This window comes from Eretmochelys imbricata, chromosome 5 (genome assembly GCF_965152235.1).
Source record: "Eretmochelys imbricata isolate rEreImb1 chromosome 5, rEreImb1.hap1, whole genome shotgun sequence".
Classification (NCBI taxonomy): Eukaryota; Metazoa; Chordata; order Testudines; family Cheloniidae; genus Eretmochelys; species Eretmochelys imbricata.
In genome coordinates this window covers 15,021,879-15,048,860 of record NC_135576.1, presented here as the reverse complement: position 1 = coordinate 15,048,860, position 26,982 = coordinate 15,021,879, and the positions used below count along the sequence as shown (strand labels likewise).

At 47.1% G+C, this 26,982-nt stretch overlaps 1 protein-coding gene across 1 annotated transcript in view; it reads right to left on the bottom strand.

The window, feature by feature from the left end:
* The window catches only part of CTIF (cap binding complex dependent translation initiation factor), a 341,931-nt gene that overhangs the window by 32,021 nt on the left and 282,928 nt on the right, over nt 1-26,982 (bottom strand). Inside the window, exon 11 of the mRNA XM_077816213.1 lies at nt 1,149-1,304. Within this exon, the coding sequence (XP_077672339.1) occupies nt 1,149-1,304 (156 nt within the window). The remainder of the gene's footprint in view (nt 1-1,148; nt 1,305-26,982) is intronic.

The window sequence follows — 26,982 nt, the reverse complement described above, 5'->3', positions numbered from 1 at the left end:
TTTTGGCCCTAGGGTCACATCTGGGAATAGAAGTTGTATGGCGGGCCATGAATGCTCACCAAATTGGGGTTGGGGTGTGGGAGGGGGTGAGGGCTCTGTGGTGGGGCCAGAAATGAGGAGTTCAGGGTGTGGGAGGGGGCTCCGGGCTGGGATGCGGGAGTGGGGTGAGGGCTCTGGCTGATGGGTGTAGGCTCTGGGGTGGGGTTGGGGATGAGGAGTTTGGGGTGTAGGAGAGTGCTCTGAGCTGGGACAGTGGGGTTCAGAGGGCAGGATGGGGATCAGGGCTGGGGCAGGGGGTTGGGGCGTGGGGAGAGGCTCAGGGGTGCAGGCTCGCAGCGGTACTTACCTCAAGCGGCTCCCAGAAGAAACGGCATGTCCCTTCTCCAGCTCCTACGTGCTCATTGCAGCGCCGGAGGGGGTCATTGGAGCACGTAGGAGCCAGAGCGGGGACATGCTGCGGCTTCCAGGAGCTGCGTGGAGCGGCCCCCGACCCAGCTCCCCAGCTGAAGCGCCAGAGCGGGGCCATGCCGTGGATTCTGGGAGCTGCATGGTGCGGCCCCTGACCCTGCTCCCTGGCTGGAGCGGGACAAGCCCCAGACACTGCTCCCCAGAGGGAGCTCGCAGGCTGGCTTAAAACGTAGTTTGCCAAACCCTGATTTAGACTGTAGATTCCTCAGGGCAGGGATTGTCTCTTCTGATAAACCACATGAGTTTATACAGTACCTATCATGATACAGCCCTGATCTTGGTTGGGGTCGCTAGGTGCTATTTTAGTATAATATAAACAACAACAGCAGCTCACTCTTTTGCTTTCCTCAGACTCTGCCCTCTGTGAGATGATTCTGCATGTCCTAGTCCCCTGTGGTTTGGATTTAGGCATTATTTACCTTTCAGAGCTATAACACTTTTTGTACTGCTGGATTCTGCATGATTGGTGTCCTTAAGGATGGGATCTTGGGACTCTGAGCTTTAATTCAAAGGGCTGTGCAGGACAGAAGGATCCAAAAACCCATGCAAGTACAGAATAATTCAAAGGGATAGATGGGGTGGGGGGAATAATCGAAAAGAAAGAATAAATAACCAAGGACACTATCAGAATTGTAAATCAACAGCTTAGCTAATACACGGGTGAGAAAATGAGGCATTACCTCCCTGAGGCAGGTATAAATGGGACAGACAAGGACTCGGAAGGGCTCCCCAGTGTTGCTCCTCATGGTGCCGAAGACTTCGCAGAGGAAGGTGATGAACCCCAGCCAACGCTCCACATCGCGCTGCTGCAGCTCCTCCCGCATTGTGAAATCTTTCTGCAAAAGGGACAGACAACAGGCGGCATCAGCAAAACCACATCTCACTGGAAGAAGCAACGGCTGTCTAGGGAGGGAATTAAGAAAAGAGGAAATTGAAACTGGAGGGACAGAGAGAGACAGACTGACTCTTTAGTAATGAGCATGCAGATTACTCAGTGTAAGTGCAGTGGCTGAAATTTCAACACAGCATAAAGCAGGTATTGTAGAAATATCATCATCAGCTGCACAATGCAATAGAAACAACTGCCCTTTGGCTTTTCTGCCTTTTGTAACATATGTGAGTGTTCAATTCAATATGCAAAAAAAGTAGGGCTGGTTTAACGGGTGTGGCAAACACAAAAGGCACACGAGCCATGCAGGCAGCACACATAGTGCCTGGTTTTTCAGCTCAAGGGAACTCATGTCACCACAGATAAGTTCAGTCTGTCTACACCTCTCTCAAAGTTAGCACCTATAGGGACCACATTGTCCCCTGTGCTAGGACCAGGGCTTCCCTGGGCCGCTGGTGATTCTTGGCTGCTGCAACTGCTCCTTGGCACCCTCTAAATTACAGCAGGGGACTGGCCCCCTGCCCACCTGGATGAGGACCAAGAGAGTACAATGTTGGCATTAAAAAGTCACCCCCTCCTGTGTCATACTGTTGCCACAATGAAGGATTGTGGGAATTATGCAACTCCAGATGCAAGGTCAGGATCAGATGCACAGCGAGTTATGTCTCTCTTCACTGGCCCTCTAGTCTAATCCATAGATAATAATGGTGGCTAACAAAGCAGAGAAAGTGAGAACATAAACAGGTGAGGGACAGGGGAAGAAAAGAATGACAGAGAAAAACAGAAATACAATAAAATAGAATCTTAACCTTTTTTAAACAGGAAATTTGGTACTTTACTTTTACGGTGACCAAATAAAAATTATGATGCTATAATCCAAGTGTATATAGTGCTCAGGACAAGGGGATGTTTCCTAAACCCCTTTCTGATGTTATAACAGCTTGTTTCAAGAAATATCACAGCAGCCTGCTTATTTCCACTCTTAATTACCTTTCTTTATGGTTATAGTTTAGTCGACATAATGCCAAGAAAAATTACAGAACAAGTTCATTCTCAAGTATAACATAAAAAAATACAGGCGAAGCGTGTGTTCAATGTGTGTGCAGCTCCATATATGAAATCCAGCAACTAAAATGCTAATTATTTAAGTATCTTTTCTACATCAGTTTATTCCTATTGATAAAAACTAAAAGCGATAGATTGTTGCACCCAATGCTCTAATCTGCACCTGCAGTGTGGAGACAGCTGTGCAGAAGAACCACCAGTGAGAAGGGTACTGATTTATAAAGTGCGAAGTACTGACGTTTAAATGCATGTAAGTGAAGCAGTTCCTGAAGAAACCCAAGTGAGAGCTTTGTGATTTATTTTATTATGCAACAATATGTGCAAAAGACTCAAGAGATGTCAATCGGTGCCCTCCTAATGCTCAAAAGTGAGCATTCAGTCTCCAGCTGGAAGCACAAGCCTTGCCCACTTGGTGTAGCCCTCTGTCCCCCTCTGGTGGTGGGTAGGCCACCAAGGTAGGCCCTCTATAGCAGGGGTGGGCAAATTACGCATCCGGCCCTCCAGACATTTTAATGTGGCCCTCAAACTCCTGGCAGGGAGTAGGGTCTGGGGCTTGCCCCGCTCTGGCACTCCAGCTGGGGAACGGGATTGGGGGCTTGCCCCGCTCCGCGTGACTCCTGGAAGCAGCGGTATGTCCCCCCTCAGGCTCCTATGCATAGGGGCAGCCAGGGGACTCTGCAGGCTGCCCCCGCCCCAAGCACCGCCCCCGCAGCTCCCATTGGCTGGGAACAGCGGCCAATGGGAGCTGCAGGGGTGGCGCCTGCGGACAGGGGCAGTGTGCAGAGCTGCCTGGCTGCGCCTTCACGTAGAAGCCAGAGAGGGGACATGCTGCTGCTTCTGGGAGCTGCTTGAGGTAAGTGCTGGCCAGAGCCTGCACCCCTGACCCCCTCCCACGCCCAAACCCCTTTCCCCAGCCCTGATCCCCCTCCCGCCCTCCGAACCCCTCAGTCCCAGCCCAGAGCACCCTCCTGCACCCCCAACTCCTCATCCCCAGCTCCACCTCAGAACCTGCATCCCCAGCTGGAGCCCTCACCCCCTACCACACCCCAACCCCCTATTTTGTGAATATTCATGGCCCGCCATACAATTTCAATACCCAGATGTGGCCCTCGGGCCAAAAAGTTTGCCCACCCCTGTTCTATAGCCTTGGTTCTTTCCTCTCAGGCAGCAGAGGCTAATTCATTAAGATCCAGAGATTCCCAGGTTCGATCTCCACTGCCAACAACCCATCCAGAGGTGTCAGTGCTATAGAAGCACCTTCTGTTGGTCCCACGTCTCTTCCAGTTCTACAGCACCTGGGCACACTCCTGCGTCACAGTCCTTGCAGGAAAGGATATTTCTGAAGTGTGCCATTCCCTTGAGGTTATTTAATAGCTTGTTCTAGAGCTTTCACTCAACGTTTAGTTTACAAAATATATCGACAGAACAAAAACATCAATGTGACTATTGAGCAATTAAACATAAAAACACTCTAGCGTTTGGCCACATGCCTAGACATCTTAACCTCTTCCCTTTGGGACTGGATCACTCCACTAGCCGTCCTTTCTCCGCTGTGCTCACATTCTGTCCAGATGGGAGAGGTAAAGCAAAGTATGGTTCAGACTGCATCTCCGAGCACCCGTAATGCTTATAGCTTTGTGCTGAGATAGAGAGGATTCTTTGATTTTCGTAGCTTTCAATGCTTCCGCCTCCAAGACAGCTCCAGTTCCATGGAGACAGGCACTTTCTCGACTCCTGAGGTTCCTCTGCCAGCGCCTGACATCTCTCCACCCCTTTAAAGGCACATCCCTGTGGAATGAGGATGAGCCGCACTGCAGTAGGACCAGCTCTATTCTCCTCAGCCTGAGTTCCTCCTGGGCGCTCCCTGAGAAATGCCTTGTCCTCTCTCCTCCCCTTTTGGGGTTTACACTTCCTAGCTGCACTGCACCTTCGGTGTAGCAGAGGAAGGCTCCTTGGACTTTCATCATCTCCTTACACAGCCAAGCAGTGCTAGTCACAATCCAACCATTGGCATTTTGCTGCAGGATCTCACATACCCTCCACCAACCCCAATGTCTTCCCCTCCAGATCCTGAGGCTTCCATGTAAACCCCAGTTTCCTGCCTGACAATGTTTACTGAGGCACTGCTATTTCCTGCATGGAACCACATCAATCCAGTTTAAAAGCCATTTAATGTCTAAAGATTCCCGAGGCATTCTGGGAAATTCTTAGCCGCTTGGGATAACCACATGAACTCTGGCACGGTGATTTAGATTGCAAAGCCAAAAATGGCTCCATGCAAGCTTGGGGGGGAGAGGAGGGGGAAGAGCCATGTATATATTCAACTCCCCTGCGGATTCACCTTGAGAGATGCAATGGATCCATGCAGAAACTTGGTTTTGTATTTTTAAGCTTCCTTAAGGAGGCAGTCCCTCTATCATCCCTAAAAACCTATCATAAAAAACCCAGGCTGGGATACCTTACAGTTTAAATAAGAAATTCCGGGAGATTTATATCTTGATCGTGTCCGGAGAGGTGGGTTTGTTGCCAGCTCAAACACTTCAAGCTGAAAATACACCTTTCCTTATTTACTGTAAGTAATTCATAGCAGATTATTGGGAAACTGCAGGGAGAGTTAGGATGCAGTTTTGGAACTGTGCAGAGAACACTTAAGGGACACTGCACCACATGCTCTTCCTTCAAATTCCTGCTTAACACACACTCCCCTTCAGCAAAGCCTTCCCGAGAAACGCCTCCAAAGAAATTCATTTTAAAAATACAAACATCTGCCCTGCTTTGAGATTCACCCTGACTACCACTGGATGTATCTGAACTGTAATATGTAGCTTTTTAGACTGTAAGTTCTATGAAGCAGAAACATCTTTTCTTCTTTATCAGCGACACAAAAAGCATGGGGCCAGGGCTAAAATATTTTGGTCATAAACTTCCTTTGATTCATAGCAGAGCTGTCATTGGGACAACTGAGCAAAGATGGGGCGGGGTAAAGCACTGGACTGGGACTAAGGAGACCTGGGTTACATTCTCAGCTTTGTCATTGCCTGCTGGGTGACCTAGGGCAAGTCACTCTGTGTGCCTCAGTTTCTCCATCTGTAGGATGGGGATAATAATACTACCTTCCTTTGTAAAGCACTTTGAGATCTACGGATAATAAGAGCTAGGGCTGATGATGAAGCTAGGGCTGATGATGATGATGAAGACCAAAGGTAGATTAAGGCCATTCTGAAGTAACTAATCAATCATCATCTGGCAACATAAACAGAGGATGCAGCTGCTCGTGGTGAACAAGGAACAGTCTACAAAATGACGCAGCTTATCAATGGTAAACAGCAGACACCAAAAAACCACTCTCATCAGGAGCAAACAAGGCCACCTACTAACAACCAAAGAAAAAGAACAAGAAGAATTGCTGAACAGGGAGCCACTTAAAGAGGAAGCAAATGTCCAGGAGGCAGAAGAAGATCTTATTATCAACACAGACACCCCAACTAAGGAAGAGATCATTCAAGCCATCAAATCCTTAAAAGATGGGAAAGCTCCTGGCAAGGATAACTTGAATGCAGAATTGTTCAAGGTAAATCCTAAATTAGCAGCATCCTGGCCCCTCTATTTACATCAGTCTGGGAAAGGGGAAAAATGCCAGATGAGTGGACCAATGGGGTTATAGTGAAGATACCAAAGAAAGGAACTCTCAGTGATTGCAATAACTGGCGTGGTATCACACTTTTATCTGTGCCAGCAAAGTATTGCGTAAGAACATAGTCCAGTGTATATCAGAGGCAGTTGACAGCATTCTCAGAAAAGAGCAAGCTGGTTTTCGGAAAGGGCGTGGATGCACAGACCACATCTTTATTCTACGAAACATAATAAAACAGTGCTTAGAATGGCAACAGCAACTCTACATAAAGTTCATAGACTTTGAGAAGGCCTTTGATAGCATTCACAGGACCAGGCTATGGCATATTCTGTGGCATATGGAATTCCTTTCTGTATAATCAACGTAATCAGAAGCTTCTATTTCAACTTTACATGCAGTGTTGATCACAGTGAGCTCAGTTTTGAAGTCAAAAGAGGAGCATGTCAGGGGTGTGTCATGTCTGCAATCCTCTTCAGCATTGCGATCGACTGGGTAATGTGGCGTACAACAGAAGACATGCCAAGAGGCATTAAATGGACACTCTTCTCATCCCTTGAAGCCCTGGACTTTGCAGATGATCTCGCTCTCCTATCACATACCCAACTCCATATACAAGAAAAAACAACTCGACTCAGTGCATTCAGCCAGCAAATTGGACTGAAAATCAACTGCAATAAGACAGATATCATGACCTTTAATATTGCCTCACCATCACCAGTATGGATAGAGGCTTATGTTCTCACCAATGTAGAAACATTCACATACTTGGGCAGCACCATCAGCCAGGACAGAAACAAGCCAGGACATCCGGAACAAAATCAATAAAGCCAGGAACACCTTCAGGAGCTTAAATATAGTCTGGAAATCATCCAAATACAACACCAAAACCAAACTCAAGATTTATCAGAGTTGCATACTTTCAACACTACTTTATAGTGCAGAATGCTGGGGAATGAGAAAGTATGACATGTCCAAATTCTCTTCATTCCGTACAAACCGCCTCAGAAAAATCCTCCGTATCTTTTGGCCCAGAACAATCTCAAACCAGGATCTATTGACACAGTGCAGCCAAGAGGATCTGAGCACCATCATTGCCAGGAGGCGTTGGAGATGGATTGGCCATGTGCTTCGGATAGAAACTGATTCCATCACCAGAGTAGCAATATGATGGACACCAGAAGGCAAGCGAAAACAAGGCCGCCTGAAAACAACATGGCGAAGAGCTGTGGAAGCCCAGCTGAAAAACCTGGGGCAAGCTGGGGAATCATTGAAAGATTTGCCAGAAACAGACAGGAGTGGAGGAGCTTCATCACTGCCCTAAACGCCAGAGACGTAATGGGAACATGATGATGATGAAGTAAATAAACTTTTATTATAAGTTACTACTGCCTTCTACAATGTGGGGAAATGATTCAGGGGACTTAAGTCAATAGCTATTTCTATCCCTTGTTTATCTGGGATTTGCATGCACAATTGCAGTGTTTTGTTTCTGCAACTACTTGTTTAAGTTTGTAGAAAACCTGGCCTGAAAGGTGTAATCATTATGATTCAGAGTCAGCATCATTTAGATGAGGTTCCTCCTAGAACTCACACCTCTCAGACCTATTTCATATCTCTGGGACACCATTCAGTTCTGCCCATTCTACAGCTTTAAACCAAACAGTAACCAGGTCTCCTGACTTTGTTACAATTGTAGCCTACTCACAGCCTAAACCAGACAAACAAAAAATTAATTCGGGCTCCAATTTCACCTACTCACTAATGAACTCTTCCAATGAAACCTGCACACTCCTTGGCCTGATTTGCACCCCTTGCTCTGGAGAAGATCAAATGTGGCAGAGGCTGTCCTGGGGGACACTGCATGGCCCGTACCAGTACTATGCCTGGTTGTACCCACAGTATTGTTATGATAAGTGCTGACAGTTAAGGGTGTTGCAAGGATAGAAATAAAGCTCCCCATCCCTAGGAGCAAACAAAGAAAGCCCACACAACCAGCAGAGCCCCTTGTGTAGAAAAGCAGCTGCGAGCTTTCCTATAACCATGGTCTGGCAACACTGCACACCAAGCCACTCAACACCAGGACCTGGCTATCGGTTTCTCAAAGCATCCAGCGCTTCCACGAGAGCAAATCCCTTGTTCCAAGCGACATAAAAGGCCTCACTGGATCACTGCCGTTTCATTTGTTCCCCACCCATAAGATCACTCATCTGCGTCTCACGCTGTCCTCCATCTAGAAGACAAGGGAGCCCTTCCGGACCACAATCGGCCAACAGCCCCATTCACCTGGGCACAGCCAGCCTCCGAGCCACAGTCCGCACTGCAAACAGCTGTCGCTGAAACGCTCGAATAAGAACTAATGTGCTAAGTCAGGGCGGCTACCTTTTCCAGCTGTTCTGTTATTCTAACTGAAGCATACCTGCTGACAGAGGTAAAGCAGCTTTTACTGAACCCTTCTTAAAAACCTCACTGTGTTTTTTACACCGACTTCTTCTATGAATTGTTTTTATCAGGTAGGCCCCCTTGGGGCTGTGACAGTATCTTCCTGTGTGCTCTGTGCAAGGCCTGTAGGTGGTTGGCATGCAAATAAATGCTATTTTTTAAGTGCTTAAATAGCACGTCTCCTCCTCTGAGCACTTTAGGAACATTAAGGGATTCATCATGTGATGACCTCCCAGGTACCGGGACCAGCTAAGGACTCTTTCTTCAGCATTTCCATAGTTTATAGCAAGAATACAAGCAGTGCTTGATGGAGAAGGGTAACTAGCAAGAGAGCAACACTTTTGTTTTATTTATGGGGAGACTCTAAGCCCAGTTTGGCTTGTACTGGTGTAAATCTGGAGTAACTCCCCTGGAGATACTATGGATTTACACTGGTGTAACTGAGCAGAACTATCTGTGTAAGTAAGACTCTGTATGCTCATAGGAAAAGGAGGAACATTCCCGCAGGCTCTCCTGTCTCTCAACTGCAAGGTTAAGTATAAGAGACCTCAGTCTTTATCACCGCGTTGTCCTGTAGCTTTCAGTACAAGCCATTCTCCTTTGCTCTACCCCTAAGCAATATATATTAATAATATATAGAGAGCAGTATATACACATACACATTAGAAAGGTGACTGAAAAGAGAAAAAAGAGCCAATTTCTATACTCTAGCCTAGACAGACGTGCATTTTCACACAATGCATTTTTTAAATATCCATGCAACTTTAAAATCTACATTCCTAGCTTGACAAGATTTTTTTTTTTTGGGGTAATAAAAAAACCCCTGTCCTAATTCTGTCAAATCCTATTTCTTCTCTCAGGCACTGCAAGGAGCATCCATTTTAGAGATCGGATTTTGACAAAGTCAGGTTTTGATCGTTAAAACTGTGAATAATTGCTGATTTAATATAATTAAATTAAGGTTTAGGGTGGACTTGGTTGCTGACCTATAAACTGCATCCCTTTGACCTGATCAGGGTCATGAAACCTCTTTTCAGATCTGCATGCAAATGAAAATGAAGATATCCTAGCACTGAATATTCATTCTGGTTCAGAGAAACCAGATCTCAGGCACTTCCAGGCATTTAGCATGCCATCAGAATGCTTCGGCCACCTGAGGATTATAGGTAGCAATGACATCCATCACTGGAGGGAGAAACTGGCCCCAAATTCCACAAGCACTAAATTAGTTGAATGTATTATTTGTATCAAATTAGTCACTCAGCTCTATTTATCATGCTTAGCATGTATGTGACATTTTGTGTCCAAACAACTTTATTTAATGTAGCATCTTCCATATGCACAGTGCCCCACAATGCTTTCTACTGCTAAATAATAAATAGTTTCTGAGATGGAAATCCAAGAGGTAAAGCTGGGGGAGAGAGCTCTGTGTGCAGACTGGAGATGAGCTGGTGAGGTCAATGAGGTGCTAAGATACAGGAAGATTGTTTCAGGCTGCATTAGTGAAGGCTCTCACATCACCAATGTGCAGGAAGCTGGGATAAATCCTCGGTAGATTTCAAAATACATTTTAAGTAGGGGCCAAGTTTTTCAAGCATGAGTGACTAAAGTTAGACACCAAATAGTTGACCTGGCCTTTCAAGAGTGTTGAACACCTGCAGTTCCCACTGGCTTTTCTGGCCCACTCCCAGACCATCCCCATGTTCACCTTCTGCTCTCATTCTATATAAACAACTGGGGCTGCTCAACCTGCCAAACCCAGCAGTCTCCATGCTGAGCTTAAGTGGTGCATAGGGTCTAGTGCCAATGTGAATCTGGCCTTTAGACAGCATCCTTCACTAGCAGCATGGCACTTATGAGGATGAACAAAACATCACACTGCAGACGTCGGGAGAAAAGGACATAATTCCATTTGGATTTCAAAAAACAACTCAATTGGCCACAAAACTCCCAGCAACCAAAATGACTGCATTACAGGAGCACAAAGGGCTCCCACTGAGACAGAGCTCCATTGTGCTAGGCACTGTACAAATGCACAGTCTAAAAAGACAAGATGGACAAAGGGTGGGAAGCGGAGCAGAGAGATGGCGGCATAGAGCAGGTCAGTGCCAGAGCTCAGAACAGAACTCGGCCCTCCCGACTCAATAGTCCAGTGCCCTAACCACTAGCCTGCGCTGCCGCTCTCGTTGACTATGCATTAGCTCTGCTGGAAGAATGGACGCTGAAAACTACCGCGTGAGTGTGCACCATAAAAACACCATACTAAAGTGGAACAAAGAGGCAAAGACTTCATGAAGCTGGGATACACACTGACTGTTATAATGAAACAAAATGTAGGAGAACCCCCCTCCCCCCATGAAATTTAATTTGCCATAGAAATGCTTTCTTAACCCAGAAAAAATAACCTCTGGGAGGCAGATTGGCTTGCTCAGCATGCTCAGGTTGTGATGCCAGTCCAATGAGCAAGTTCTCTTTCATCAACTTGACTATATTTTTAAACACGAACTGTATTACTAATCTGAAGATGTCTTGGACTCCAGATAGTCCACGTGCATTCACCAGATTGCTTTCCTCCAGAGCCCACAGATTAAAATACATCCTATTTATACCAGGTAGCAGGCTTGATCTCACGGACCCCTATGACCTGGAGAAAAGATCGTTACAAAACCACGCAGCAAATGGGGAAAGTGTAAGGGGCATCTCAAGAGGTTCCAGATTGGAAGGAAGAGCTCTGATAGGGCAAATTATACCTCTCAACGTACAATACAGGGGTATGCACGAGAGGCCTCAAATCCGAGTGAAGAATGTGCTTAATTACCCTTGGCTAGCAGCGGATGGCCTGCTGAGGGTGCTCAAAAGGGACAAAAATCACAAGGAACCGCTCTCACTCTCTTGGGCCCAGCCCCAATCCCTGCCCTTGTACTTTCGGAGGACAAGGACTGGGAGGGGCTAACACAGCTGGCAGTGCTGGCCTCCCCATGGGGCCGGGGAAGGAAGATTCCTTGTCCTGGCCCCACCTCTACTTTGCACTGGTCAGCAGAGCTGAGTTGGTGCTGGGGGTGGCAAGGAAGCCTACACTTCTCTCTATTATGGGTGTTTAAGTCTCCATCCAGCCCAATAATTCACGACTAGGAACTTTGCAACATCTTTTAATATGGTTTCCAAATAGGTTTGTTCAGTGCCCAGTAACTCCCTGCCGGATTACTGGATCAGCACCAATTTGGAGGGTAAAAGTTTACAGTGGCATCAAAATGAGGGTTAATTTAAGCATCAGCACTTATAAAGGAAAAAAAGAAATCACACATTTGAGCTTGTTGCTCTCTAAACACATGGCTCTTCCTCTGGCAGCTGTACTGTTTGCTTAGTTATTGGCATGGAAGCAGGAAATACTGAGTCAGAAACACTGTGTAAAAAAAACAAAACAGAGCTTCGATATCACGGTGATAGGCACTATATTAAAACTTGAGAGAGAGTGTGCTAAATACTTGATCTTATTGCCAACGTGCTACAAAAGGCCAGAGCCTTAAATGGCTGCTTGGAAAGTGTCCGCAATAAATAAAACAGCTCAGAGGAGAGAACTGGCTGACGCTAGCAAGGAGAGCACCCGCCCTTGATCATTTTCACCTCCGCTACCGATTACTATTAAATGCAGTTTCTAGTTATTACAATTCCCTCCCACTGCTTTTCAAAAAAACCCTTCAGAAATTTACTGTGGCAAACCCCACTCCAACAGCACCCCACCATCGGATGCTCTAGGACTCAAACTATTATGAACAGTAGCATTTAGAGGCCTTAACCAAAATCAGGGTCCCATTAAGCACTGTAGTAAGTAGTCCCTGCCCTGGAGAACCTACAGTCTAAATAGACAAAGACAGGCAAAGGGTGCGCAAAAGGAAATATTATCATCTCCATTTTACAGAAACAGTGAGTGAGCTGCCCAAGCCCACATAGAGAGTCTGTAACAGAGGAGGAAATTGAACCCAGCTCTCCTGAGTCCATCCCAGTGCCTTAGCCACCAGATCGTTCTTCCCGTCTGTCTCAAGGCAGCCCTTCCCCCCTCCTCAGTCAAGTGCACTAAGGACACTAGCACTCCACTCCGCTGCTTCACACGTATGCCGTGGTGCCCTGTGACTAAGAGGATTGGATGGTTCTAAGTGCCCCTGCTTGTGGGCATCTGTTAGTTATGAGGAGCAGCGCAGATCACTGACAGAGTGTCCCAATGTTGGAGCAATAAAGTCCCTCAGAGGATTCTCATAATCTCCAAGGGTAAAGCATAAAACCAGGTCCACCCACCGGACAGCATCAAGGAAAAACCATGCTCTCAAGATGGGAGATGAGGGCCACGCCATGATGGTGGCATACTTGAAAGCACTGCCTACTTCCAGTCCCATATTGAAAATGAGACCAAGAGGGAGTGCCTGTCTCCCCCTCCCAAGTCATAAATAAACAGAGATAGGTAATGGCTTCAGAGTCTTTTACCTCTAGGCTGGCACAAATCCAGGCTAGGCGGGAAGTGACTGAAAGCAGTGAGGATCTGAGGCCTGTTTGTTGGTCTGTGTTAAGTGGCTTTCATGGCCTCAGTCTGGGTCTCAGTGAACAGGTGCCATTCGAATTAGCACCTTTGCTGGCAGCCTCAGCAGAAAGACCAAGCGGTGAATGGATCATGGAGAATGAACTCCCCTTGTACTCGAAAAGCTGGTCACTCTGGCTAATGGTTGAAGTACACAATGGCTTTGCTGTATTTATCCTCTGGATCAACCCATCATAAATCAGCGGGGCCATTAACCTGTTTTCTTCACACACCCCACAAATTTCATACAGAAAATACAGAGAAGGAAGAGAGAGGGGCCACTTATCTTGATGAGCAAAACTTGCATCGATAGCTTACCTGGCCAGCTCTTTCTGCATTCACACGTTGCAAAAATCCAGGCCTGTCAAGTCCTACATTGTCATGTTGCTTAAAAGCAGAAGAGAACAGCGAGGGGAGCCAGATGCTCTTTTGTGAGTCCCCTGACATCTTGGAGCCAACGGAGTTGCAGGTGAGACTTTTAGGCTCTTGACAGTAAATATGGATCTACAAAACTAAATCTACACTTCTGCTCTGCATAAGAGTAACCAACCGCCCATTGCTGTATTCAGTAAGGGGCTGTAATCTGTGGGGGAAGGGGAGGGCACAAGTGTATCCATCTGAATTTCTTTTTTTAAAGTTATGCAGCAACCAGAGGGGAGCCAAGACTGGATTTATTAGTAGAAGTTGCTTTAGCCCTTGCAACAGCGGATGGATTTTCTATCCTTAGTTTTGTGAGGAACAGGAGTGCAAGTGATGAGTCCTATTAAAATTCCAGGCTCCAGAGAGCACTGTGCCATTCCTGTCCCAGGGATTATTAACACTGTAGAGGAAAAGGAAAAGCAGAATTGGATGTAGGGGGGTTGGGAGAGAGAGAAAAGCCACTGCAACTGAATGGTTAGAGAAGCCAAATCAGAATAAATCATTGTCTCAGAAACAGACCAGCTTTATTTACAGATGGGGCAACTGTGGTCTAGTACAATGGTTCTCAACCAGGGGTCCATGGCCCCCTGTGGGGCTGTGAACAGATTTCAGGGGGTCCTCCAAGCAAGACCAGCATTAGACTCGTTGGGGCCCAGGGCAGAAAGTTGAAGCCCCACCTCAGAAAGTCGAGGCCCTGAGCCCTGCCACCTGGGGCTGAAGCCAAAGCTTGAGCAACTTAGCTTCGTGGGAGCCCTGTGGCAGAGGCCCCAGGCAATTGCCCTGCTTGCTGCCTCCCTAATGCCGGCCCTGGCTTTTATACGTAGAAAACCAGTTATTGTGGCACAGGTGGGCCATGGAGTTTTTATATCATGGGGGGGTGGGGGGGGACACGCTCAGAAAGAAAAAGGTGGAGAACCCCTGGCCTAGTAGGCAGATCACAGGGACCTGAGTTTTATTTTCAGCTCTACCATGGACTCACTGTATGAGCATGTCACGTATGTGCCTCAGTTCCTCCATCTGTAAAATGGGAATATTACTACTTCTGTGACGTGCTTTGGAAACTATGAGTGGAGAGTGTAACATAAGCATTGTTATTATTACCATAGCACAGGAGAGCTATTGAAAACTTGGCACAGGATAACCATCTAAACCTCTGGGTACTGTATTGAACCTCAACTCTGCACCTTCCGTGCTTCAGCATTCCTACTGCATTTCACTCGACCAGACTCTCAGCACTGTGTTTCCTCTAAGCTATAATTACATTTACATTGTCATACGTGGTTTCCTCTCTCCTCCTTTTTGAGTATGTTTCATCTACTTTGGCAGGACCTGCAAGAGCAAGCAGCTGCCTTTAAAGTGTACCTTTCAGCACCATCACCACCACTGCACGCTGTGATCCTACAGCACCTTCCAGCCAAGGATCTCTAAGCACTTTCTGGACGTTAATGAATGAAGCCTCACAACTGCCCTCTGAGCTGGCATGTATCATCAGCATTGGTTTACAGAGGGAGAGAGGACTGAGGTGACTTGCCCAAGGTCACACAGCAAATATGCTGCAGAGCTGGGACTACAACTAAGATCTCCTGACAACCAGTGCTATTCTTTAGCCACAAAATTCTTACAAGACTTTTTTTTTTTTTTTTGACAAAACAGGAAATTCTGTGGCCAGGGCTTTAACAATACTCCAGTCAACTATGACCAGAGGCAGATATGAAAGAGGGTCCAGGAGAACAGCCTGGTGATAAGTTCAGCCCCCTTGTCATCACCAGATCCTAGGACAGAGTAGATTTCTTGGATTCCTACCAGGGTGCTCTCCCTTTACCCTGCTTGTGGGCTCCATCTTTGCTATCTGCCTCTGGTTAGCTGGTGTCTAATAAATATGAACATTCAGATACCTGCTGCTGGAAGGGAAAGGAGCTTTCTCCCTCTTCCACACACTCCAACACTCCCTGGAAGTAGTGAAGGGCCTGCACTCTGCCCTCCCTAGAACATTTACTGCTGAGAAATAAGTTCTCCGCTCCTCTACCCCTGGCTGAGGTCTCTACTACTCAACCTCTTCATTACTCTTTGTTTTTCAGTCCTCCTCCCTTGTGACTAATTACACTGCCTACCTCTGCCCAGGCTGAGAGATTTCCTCAGCAGCATCCGTGTTAGCAGCATAAAGCTAACATTCCTCTGACAGTTTTGCGGCTACCCAGAGGGCACTGAAGCAGTGACCTGCCTTGTCAGTTTCATTCTGCTGCTGCATGGTGTTGGGAGAGCTATGAACATCCGTTGTCTGCAGGCTCAGAAAAGCAGCAGTGGGTCAGTTTATACTGAGGTCACATTTAGACTCACAATTCAAAGGTGTTTTTTTTTTTTTTTTTTAGAATGCTGTAAATTCTCCAGAAGCAGCTTGCTTAGGGCTTGTCTACATTTGAAACACCACCTTGGCACAGCTGCAGCGGCTCCAGTTGTGCTGCTGTAGAAGTTCAGTGTGGACACCACCTGCACTGACAGGAGGGGTTCTCCCATCGGCATAAGTGATCCACCAACAGGCATGAGCTTGGTCGATGGAAGAACCCACACCGGGGGTTAGGTCAGCTTGACTACATCACTCAGGAGGGTGGATTTTTCACACCCCTGAGTGATGTGGCAATGCCGACGTAAGTTCCCAGTTCAGACCAGGCATTAAGATCCTACAGTCACCAGAGGAATCTTCCCACTGGGAAATGGATTTCTTAAGTCCTGCCTGTACAAGAAGGACACGCTGCTCAGTGAAGAAATATTACTTGCTCTTCTCCATTGTACGTGGTTATGAGGAGGGTGAGGGTGGGTAGGAGGCTAAGGTCAGAAGATCGGGATAATAGTTGCTGGCTCTGCCAAAGACTTGCTGTGAGATCCTAGGCAAGTCACTTAGGACCAAATTTTCAAAACAATTTTAGGTTCTTCAACTGTCTGGGTGCCTACCTTGAGACACCAAGGGCCTGATTTTCAGAGATACAACGACTGAAGCCAATGGCAGCTGCGGGTACTCATCACATCTGAAAAATCAGGTATTTAGGTGTCTCTATTTGGGCACCCTAAAACTGGGAAAGCAAACTTAGTGGACACTTAAGGAAATTTTGGTTGTAACCTCTCTGTGCCTCTGTTTGTTCAGCTGTAAAATGGGGATTATGACAATTACCCACCTTATATGGCATTATTCAGTAATGTTCCTGAGTTCTCTGAGAAAAGTGGACAGACAGCTGGTTAACTACTAATTTACAATACCTGAGTGGGAATATAAAAATGGATTTTCAAATACAAAAGTGTTGGCATTAACCTACCAGAGCGAGAGATCCTGGAGCACTCTCTCAGCAGAGGCTCTCAGATGAATAAGAGAATGGGATAGACACAATCTGGATGAGAAGACCAGCAAATACCATGTATAATACTAAATTGTTATTCTAATGCAAAACCTTCTCTAGTGACCCTTTGAATCTATGGGGATAGTCTGCAAAGGGACTCTTGTATGGGGAGGGAATCTAGGGAAAAAGAGGGGGAAGGGAAAAGACCAAAGCCCCATGCAAATCACAGACTCTCTTGCTATTGTTTTTCTTTCCTCTTGAAGACGGAGAAGGGCAGAATTCAGTTGCAGTCAAATCCCAAAAAGAGTACATGATCCTGGGGTGGGAAGGAATTGTGGTTAGCTTATGCATTGTTCTAATCCCTATTTCAGCTGCAATACGTTAGCATTTGTAATAAGTGACACAGGCAGATAACACATTATAGTGAGAGGTTTAAAAGAAGGCTAATGCATGGAGAGCTATTGCTATGGCTATACTTTGGAAACAGGTCGTTAATTGCTCAGAAAAGGCAGGGACCCAGCTCTTCAATGGGCTCACTGATTGAATGGAGAACTCTTTCCCCCGTTCTTTTAAAATTCTTCTTCCGCAAGGTTTTGCCAACTTGCAGAGAGAGCTGTCCTCCCATTTTATTGCTGTTATCCCCACCTTCCAGGTCCTGGGTTAAATTCATACAAATTTTTGTCATATTCCAGCTATTAGGGGGAAGGGAGAAGTGATTTTGGTGCTTGTGGAATTTCAAGATGAACCCACCCTGCTTAGAGCCAGGTATAATGCAGGCAGAACTGTGCCATCTTCCCCACATACCTCTGCCAATCCTGACCTACAAGATATCCCTGTTGTTTCCTTTCCTGGGCCCTTCACAAGTAGAGATGGGTAATGATGCCCAAATGTCCAGTACACACAGTGATGAGAGACATTTCTACAATGGAGCAGGCAACAGATTTCAAATCAACCAAGGGTGAGTGAAGGCTGTAGCGCTTAATTTGTAATGAAAGAGATGCCGAGGCTCAAGCAATTAGGTGCCGGAGCTCCAGCAATTATTTTACTTTCATATCTGACTCAGCAAGCCCAGGGGTGCCGGGGCGATGAACTGCCAAGCCTAGAGATTCCGGGGCTCAGCCATGCCATGCCTCAGCCAGCACAAATTAAGCACTGGGAAGCTGGCTTTGAAAAACAGTGACAAATTCCCTTAAAATGAAGGCCCATGTCAAAAACAGAAGAGTGGAGACCTTGAAGTGTTGGGACAGACAGTGGGGGGAAAACACATCACATTTGTGTGTGGGATGGAGGCAAACTGGGATCTATAATCAGTTCTGTTAATAGAAATTGAATAGAGTGGAAAAGTAATCTCTGGATAAGGATGAGACCAGCAAACGAGATTGGAATACAGGTCTCCAGAGGTGAAAGTAGAGTGAATTACTCCGCTGTGTCACTTAAACTGCCTCCATTTAGGATTACTCCATCATGTAAGTTACACTGTCTACCTCCACTCCCTGCACCCATCTACTTAAAGTATAATTACAGTATCACAGTAGTCATCTTTCAGATGAGCTGTAAAACACGGGTCATGACCACTTGTGTTCAGTAGAAAGAACATTTCACAGAAGTAAGGCTGCTAACATGGTATCCTCTTTGGGTCATGTCCGATTTACCTAAAATCCCTCCAGGAGTTTCGGCTGGATTCTTCTTCACTTGCTGCTCTAAAATACTGCGTGTATAATAAATAGCTGCCATGTTCCACCCTATAGGTGGCTGCTTTTCAGCCAAGGGGACAATTATTTATAAAGCACTTTGGGTGAAAATACTGTTACAAAGATCAGATATGATTATGATCGTTGATATTTCTAAGGAAGGGTGCAGATGTATTAATGACACTGATAAATACAAATGCACAAGAATTTCCCCTCTCTGTTTCCCTTGAAGTATTACCTTTATTTTATGGTCACTTAACGTAGCCACAACCCACTCTGATGCAGCATTCGGAACGATAACACTGACAGCACAGCAGCCCCGTGCCCTGCATTTTGAAAAAAAAAAACCCATCTTGTCAATGTAGGTTTTGTGCCTTGAGCCAGTATTTGAAGCTCTAGAAAGCCGTATAAGACAAGTTTGCAGCGTAGTGTGAAAAGTCAGGCGGTTGCCAGATGAAACAGAGCCGTGTTCAGATATTTCAAAGGGTGAGGAGACAGTGGGGCATGTGTGAGGGACAGTGGGGTGTGTGTGTGTATTTGCGCGTGTGCAAGAGGGGTAGGAGGGGGAGAGAGCATTTCTGAATTACGACGTGACCGGACAGTTAAGTCAGGTTCATAAGGGCTTCCTAATGTGCTCACAAAAACGCCAGGACAGCTTCTCAAGACGCGGCGAATTCTCAGTAGTATGTGACAAAGGAAGTTGGGAAGGGGTCGCACTCAAAAGAAAACCCCCAATGTTCTTTAACAAGCAGCCAGAGTTCCTTTGCGCCAGGCTGGCATTGTCCTGCCAAACTGTGGTGGGCATAAAACAGCAGGACTCCAGGAGGCCACAATGACAACACACACTATCAAGGTAATTAGACAGGCTCCAATGAATTATTGCTCAGGCTGCTTCTGCAATCCACTCTCGGCTTCACTTATCCAGACTCTATTGCTCACAGTCAGACAGTATGTTTTTCCACTGGGGTTGGATCATTGCCCCAACCTGCATCTCAGAGATCCCTACTTTAACCCCTTGTACCTTTCACTTGTACCGTCTTCTACCCCCTCAGCATGTAGGTTACACTAACTTACACCCCTTACACACCACTCCAGTAGAAGTAGATCCAGGAGTCTAAAAAAAAACAACAGTCCTGTGTCTAGGAGGAGCTTGGGGCTTAGGTGAGGCCTAGCTGGCTACCATGACAAGTTGGTGGGCTAAGGGGAGCAGCTGGAAGAATTGGCAGAACTTCTAGCAGTGTCCTGATTGTGGGAGCACCGCCGTCATTTGTAAGACAGGCATGCCACATCCTGGGCAGCGCCCCAAAACCCAGGGAGTGACCATAGCCAAGAGGGCGTCTAAGTCCTATCTACACAAGGCAAGGAGAATGAGGTCTTTTTCTTCCGACACAGGGGCCTTGGCACATCCATCCATGCCTTTGTCACCTGCTACTATGCCCTCTACATGGGGGTACATACTGAGCCCACTTGGAAACCTCACCTAGTGCAGAATGCCATGGGCTCTTCATTAAATGCATCTTCCCACCAGGAGCATATTACTGCTAGTGCCCAGGGGTCGGCACTGGCTCCTGACAAGCGGTCAGGTGGAATTCAAGGTGCTAGTTTTAACCTCTAATGCCCTCTCTCACTGGGGACTTGGTTACTGGCAGGATCTTTCCTTGGGAAATCAATGGAGATGCTTGAACTGGGTTCCTCTCACTATCAACAGGAGAGACCTGCTGGCAGGGCATTCTCTGAGAGGGGTCCTCAGCTTTAGAATTAACTCACCACCTGGGTCCAGATCTGCTAACTTCCCAGGCACACTGTAGAGCCCATCTTCTTCTTCAGGCATTTGGAGAGGGCTGGAGAGGTCATGTGATTTTCCTGGGAGGGGTTCACCTGATGGTATGTACTCGCTTTACAGTAGAAAGAGTGGTCCATTGTATTTGAGATTTATTGTGACAAGATATTTGTGTCAGGGCTTGGGATGGGATCCTACTTATCTTACAGAATATATTTTAAAAAATAAGCTAACTAATTAAGTGGATGTGAGGCAATGTGGGCTAGAGTAAGGGACCTCTGCATTACCCCTGGGCATGGTCAGCATAGGCGCCAGGGGAGATCCCCTCCTTCAACTCACTGCCTATCATTAACCAGACAGACAGGTGAAGCCCTCGGCTCCTGTTTCTCTCTCACACACTCCCGCCTGCCTGTCGCTGCCTCCTCTGAGCACTGAGTCCTTTGCCCACATTTGCTGGCACACATGACACTGAGAAATACCACTGCAGAGCCCTCCCTGTAGCAGCCATTCATCAGTGGGCAAATACAAATCCCAGTGGGGTTCTCAGTCCCCTCTGCTAGCCCCTCTATGCCTGGGATCCCAAGAATTTCATCACTGCACCAAGGTGTCTCAGTCCGTCTGGAGGGCTAGGGGGGCAGCGGGTCCCACCCAGGAATGCTTGCCTTACAATCTCAGGCAAGAGGAGAGCTGTAGGAGCTGCTGGCATCTGCCAGCACACTGCATTCTTTTTCCTTAAGCTTCACACATGCAATGTGTCCTCTCTATAAGGCGAAGGTGCCAGGGAGTCTACGGGGTGCAGCCAAGTCAGCAAGAGGAGCCAGCGAGAGAGAAGGCAGCTATGTGTTTGCATATATATTAGGGGTTTCCCCTTGAACCTTCCCTGTCGCTGTGACCCAGAGACCTAACCAAACAGCAGGATCTCCAAATGTCAATACCCCAGCGAACGGAGAAAGAGGTGGAACATTTGGAGCCGTATGGGTGACTCACTCCGGTCTATGCCTGCAGAACGTTAGGTGGTTTTAAATAGCTTGGCCTCCTCCTTGACCTGTGCTCCCCTCAGCTCAGAGGCTTAATTGCTTCTGAATTATTTGAACTTGTCTTTTCCCCTTGCGTTGCCTTCTTTCTTCACACTGGCTCTCGACCTCATTCAACCCGACATCACTACTGCAGCGCCTGATCCTCAGAGGTGCTGAGTGCCCTATCCTCCCCAATATCTTAGACAATCAGAGTTTGCCAAGTCTGGGCCTGAGCCCGTGAGGAGCTAAGTGTCCTCGGACCCTGCCAGTACGCGTGTGGGAAATTTTCTACTTTCTACTGCCTATGCATCAAGAAACAGACTGCAACACAGACAGGAAGGTGGCATCCCTTTTCTTCTGTGCGTCTGGGCAGCCCTGTGTCACCACCCATCTGTCTCAGTGTCAGCGGCTCCCCTCACACTGATAACCACCAATCATGCTTTCTGGCAGAGATGAAACCACCGGGCATTGCTGTAGTTCCTCCCTGCAGCAGAGCCCTCTCCAAGGCAGCTGTTCACCAACAGGCTGAGCATAGTGACTGTTTCACTAACAGGATCCTCTGCCTGACCTGCCCCATGCTTGGGATCTCTGGGTGCCTCATTAGAGTGGGGGAACCAGGAGGAACATGTTGCCCACGTTCGTACAAATCATCATTGGCTTCCTATCCATTTCACACCCCACGGCATCACTGACCCCAACCATTCAAAGGTCAGGTGTCCGGCCCCCAAAGTCACAGACACATTTTGTTTTTTTAAGTTTGCCTTCTGCTATGGTTTACATTCTCAACTTTTCTCTGCAAACACAAGGGCTAGAAACTTCCTTTTTTAAAGACAGGAAAGCTGAGGTTCTCAGGTGACAAGAAGATGGCAGCAGCTGGGGCTTTAACTAAAACCTCAATTGTCGTGAGACTTGTGATAAGAATAAAAATTGGACTCACTGAACCCTGCACAAAATCTCACCTTAGTCATACTCAAGGCTCCCCTGCGCCCCGGCTGTTCTCCCACGTGACAAACCCTTCTATCCTATCTCTGTTCTCTGACTCAACCCTATGCTCCTCTGCTTATGACACTCCATCCCATGCTGATGCTGACATCTGGAGCAGCCCACTCTCCCCCTGATTCTTCTCATACCCTCATGGCACATATTTGATTCTTGGTTCATGCTGCTTGACTCACTCTCCAATAAAACAACCTAGTTGTGCTTCCTCGAGCCTCCTGGTTTTATGAAACTCAACTATTCTCCCTAAAACATGGCTATGGCCCTACTCTTCAAGCCTGGCTTTCCCTGGGATCAGCAGATGCTGCCTGCATCACACTCGCAGAGCAGTAACTGGGAGGGGTATGCTATTACTCTGCACAGGCCAACCCCTTTTAGGAACTTTGCCTCTTGGAAAGGAGCTGGAGCAATTTGTTTTAAATCTTCCATTTAGCAGAAGCGAGTTGACGCTCATCGTAGGGACTGCAGAGTGAAGGACTGCCTTCCCCATATCTCTTGATAGCGTCCCTCTGTAACTGTACTAGCTCTGAAGAGTGAGCTGGATGGCTGGATCTATGACAGATCCCATTCAAAATAAGGGCTCAGTCCTGTCAATACTTTATGCCCGGTGAGCAGTTCCACCAACTTCACTGCAAACCTCTGCGAGTTCAGAGGTGCCCAGAGTTACACTCTGCAGTTGCAGACAGGCAGAGAACATTGGGAGCCAGCTGGAGTTTGCCAGCAGGCCACATTCCTTTTTTTAAGCTTCACACATGCAATGCGTCCTCTTTATAAGGCGGAGGTGCCAAGGAGTCTGTGGGGAGCAGCCAAGTTTGCAAAGAGAGATATAAGAGGAACTAAAACTGAACAGGGGGCAGGTGCACGGGGGCGGGGGAGAGGAGGTGTGTGCGGGCATGCGCGTTGCAGTTTTCCCTCCTGCAACATTTTAACATTTTGTTAAGCCACAGTAACAGAAGAAATGTAACTTGCATTTGAAAATACGCTGCCTCTATTGAAATGTCGGCATCTCTGAGACTGAAATCAGATAAAAAGCAGTAGCTAAGGCCAGTTAGCATTTGGAGTGTCTATGGGTGAGTGCTTCTGATTTATGCTAGCTCAAAGTTAGGAGGGTTTCCATAATTAAATTACTGTCTCTACCTTGATTGGCTGGGTCACTGACACATCTCTGATGCTTTACTGCAGCTTTAATTATTTGGAGAGGGGGAAATAATATGCGTTCCATTTATTCATTTTGATGTATTTATTTTACAGATGTCAAATGACACTGTAGTCCTGGGGACCTGATCTTTCTTCTGACCTATTCTTTCAAGACTCAATTGCACAAAGATCACAACCCGGGAAGGAAAAAAGAAAAAAAGAAAAAAAGTGGGCAGCCCTATGGACTGAAATGACAGTTTTGCTGGACTAGGGCTGGACAGTACATTGGAAAGTTACACACAGGTAATCTCCATGCCCCTGCCCGATTTGAGCCAGTACTGGGAAACAGAGGGCATGATGGCTCCACCCATCAGGAAGCGAACAAGACTTCCTCTATATAAGCTCCAGTTGGCTCCTCCCACAACGCTAGGCACTTCTAAAGAAGGAATGGTTTAGGCAACTGGGAGGGAAGACTAGAAAAAGCCACATCTCAAAGGGGAGGAGGGTAGTTTAGGATGGGAGGAGATGAGTTTAAGGGACTCAGCGAGTCATTTTACTTTGTCATATGTCCCTCTTCTCCCTTCCTATGAGAAAGATGGTTAGGGAGGGTTGATAGCTTTCCTTGTCGTTGTTATGAAGAGGATGGTGACCAAGGGTAGGACAAAAAGCCACTGGCATAGTTGGCAGCAAGGGTGATTTAGGCTGAATATTCAAGAAGCCTTTCGAGCACTAAGGATATTTAAGCTCTGGAGCAGGTTGCTTAGGGAGGTTGTGGAATCCTCATCACTGGAGATTTTTAAGAAGACACCTGCCAGTATAGTTAGTCTTTCCTCAGCACACAGGGATGGATCAGATGATCTCTCAAAGTCTCTTCCAGCCCTCTCTTTCTATGATTTTTATGATTCTGCAATTTGCAGCACATTCTGTCCATAGGAGATATCCCATGCAGACAGCAGGCGTAGCGTGATTTCTGAGTGAGTGTGGTGATGGTCACTATGCCGGCTGACACACCTCAGAGACACCCACCTGAGCCCTGGCTGCCCACAAAGCAGAGATACTTCTAGAAGGGCCTGGCCTTGATACTCTGGGAGAGGGTTTTCCTGGTTACACATCATCACGGATGTGTGACAGCTACCATCTTAGCTGACATACTGAAGTTTAAACCAGGGACCTCCAGAGCGAAAAGCATGAGCTGCTACAGCTTGAGCTAACATGCCAAAGCGCCCTAGCCGGCACCGGAACATGCTCATATCCCTGGTGGATCAGGCATAGAAGGGGACTGTAACACACTCCCCAGTGTGCTACACATGGCAATGGTTTAATTTAATCCCGTGATGGTTATCTGAGTAGCTGCCTTTCTTTTATGGCAACCCTCTAAACAGACAAATAGCTGCTTCACTCCTCTGAACTCTCAAGGTCATCATCCAATCCTGGAAGGCGTTTAATGTCCAATAAGTGCAACTTCCTGTCGCAAGGGTAACTGGGTTAGGGCAGTACCTCAGAGAGCAGGCTGAATGCAAGATGAAGCTCTAGCCTCTGGAAAGAACGGCCGATATGGAGGAGAAGTGATGAGAGAATTCTATGACCCTCTTGCACAAAGTCTCCACTAACGGAGCTGCTTTCAGAGTAAGAAATATTTGGAAACCTGTCCTCTGAGCTCAGAGGGGGCTCCTGAGCAGGGCACTTCCCACTATGGCATAACGTTTACATGGATGTGGGACAGTGCCCAGCCTGCCAACAGAGCTGTGGATTGCAGGGATGGCTGAGGCAGAAAAAAAATGACAGTAAGTTCCCATTCCTCTGGAATCCACGAGCCCTGAGCCAACTGTGGACCCCAGTGGGCTTCCCAGCCCAGCAGCACACTGAAGCAGGAAGGAAGGAAATGAGATGAGGATGGCCTACCAAGGCAGATAGGCCTCACAGCAGAGGGAACGGTCAAGGGCTTTCAGGGATATCAGGGATAGGGGGACTTACTTGTGTCCCAGAAGGCTGGAGGCAAGAGCAGGCAGGATTCTGCTGAGCTGGTGGCAGAAGGCCGACGAGGAGGAATTGCAGGCAGTAGGGGGATTGAAGACAACTCCCCGCTGTCCCCGAAATGGTTGTCTAGATGCTTCAGGCAAGTGAAGAGGAGAGCATGTCCCTGACCAGGCAAGAGAGTCCACATCCTTTGCAGAGGTGGGACAGTGTCTCCAGCATTGAATACTAGGGAAACGGGCACTGCAGCTGGCTCCTTACAACTTTCCCCCAAGTGCGATACCTTTATCTCAGGGGGTCACTCAGATGCATAGTGTGGGACTCTGCCTTCCAATATACCCCTCTGACTGAGAATCCCTCCCACAAGTAGATTTGGTGGGGGCCAGTGTCTAAGAGCCTAGAGTCTCCATCTTTCTTCTTTTTTCCCCTTTAGGAAGAAAAGAAAGAATGAGGGAAGGACTGAATGGAAGATATCATACTTCAAAGGATGAAATAACTACAGAGGTGTGTGGGGGTACATAAAGAAAGTCTCACTCAAGTCTTTTGTCTCCTGGCCTTCAGTGATGTCTCCCACAGGACATGAGAAGAGGGGAATACCACGGCTTACATTCCTCTTCCAGGGCTGTCCACCTTACATGCCACAACAGAAATTTGAACCAACCCATGATGCACTGACGTTCTCATTTCCAAACTATCAGTACGCATGCCCATGCACTGTACTAATGTGGCCACACACAATGGCTCATGTAGAGCAGACTCTTGTCTGTTGGCTGAGTAGCCAGTACCGTGTGACCCTCTATAGCCCGGTCTCACAACAATCTGCAAATCCTGAAAGAGGTCTCGAAAATCATTTCATGATTGAAGACTGCTCTGGAGCATACACTGGGCCTCCAGGCAAACTCATTTTTTTCACGGCACAGCTTCTCCCAAGAGCCAGTATTTCTCTGCAATTAGATTTGCGATTTGCCCAGTTTTGTGCCCCAAAACAATTTGGGGCTTTCAGTCTACTTGCCAGTTCCATTAGAAGGGGGATTTTTCCACAGTATATAACAATCAAACGTATGAGTGGGGAGGTGGCAGAGTTAACAGATTCCAAGCCTGAGATATTCATGGCACCAGGGATTTGTGTAAAGTTTCATACTGGAACCCTTTTCTAAATTCTTTTGGTCATGAAATGACAGAGGGGAGAAAAAACATTGCAACTGTTTAGTCTGCAGGGGAGGTGGCTCTGGCCCAGCACTCTGAACATACTGTCGCTCAGCAAACATTTAAGAGGAATTTAAGAGACAACTCTCTGTGCTCCTGCCACCCCTTAGTGTCCCACTGACAGTGCTGAACTACCTGACTGTTCAATAGACATGAGTTCTGTCATTAGCGCTCTTTGCTAATGATGTAACTTGGGATACTGTGAGGGACGAGGGTTGCCAATTTTGGTTGGATATATTCCTGGAGGTTTCATCACATGACATAATCTTTCATTAAAAATTAATCTTTAATTCCGGGAGACCCCAGGCCAATCCTGGAGGGCTGGCAACCCTATGAAGGATGAGTAACAGGAGTAGTAACTGAAAAAC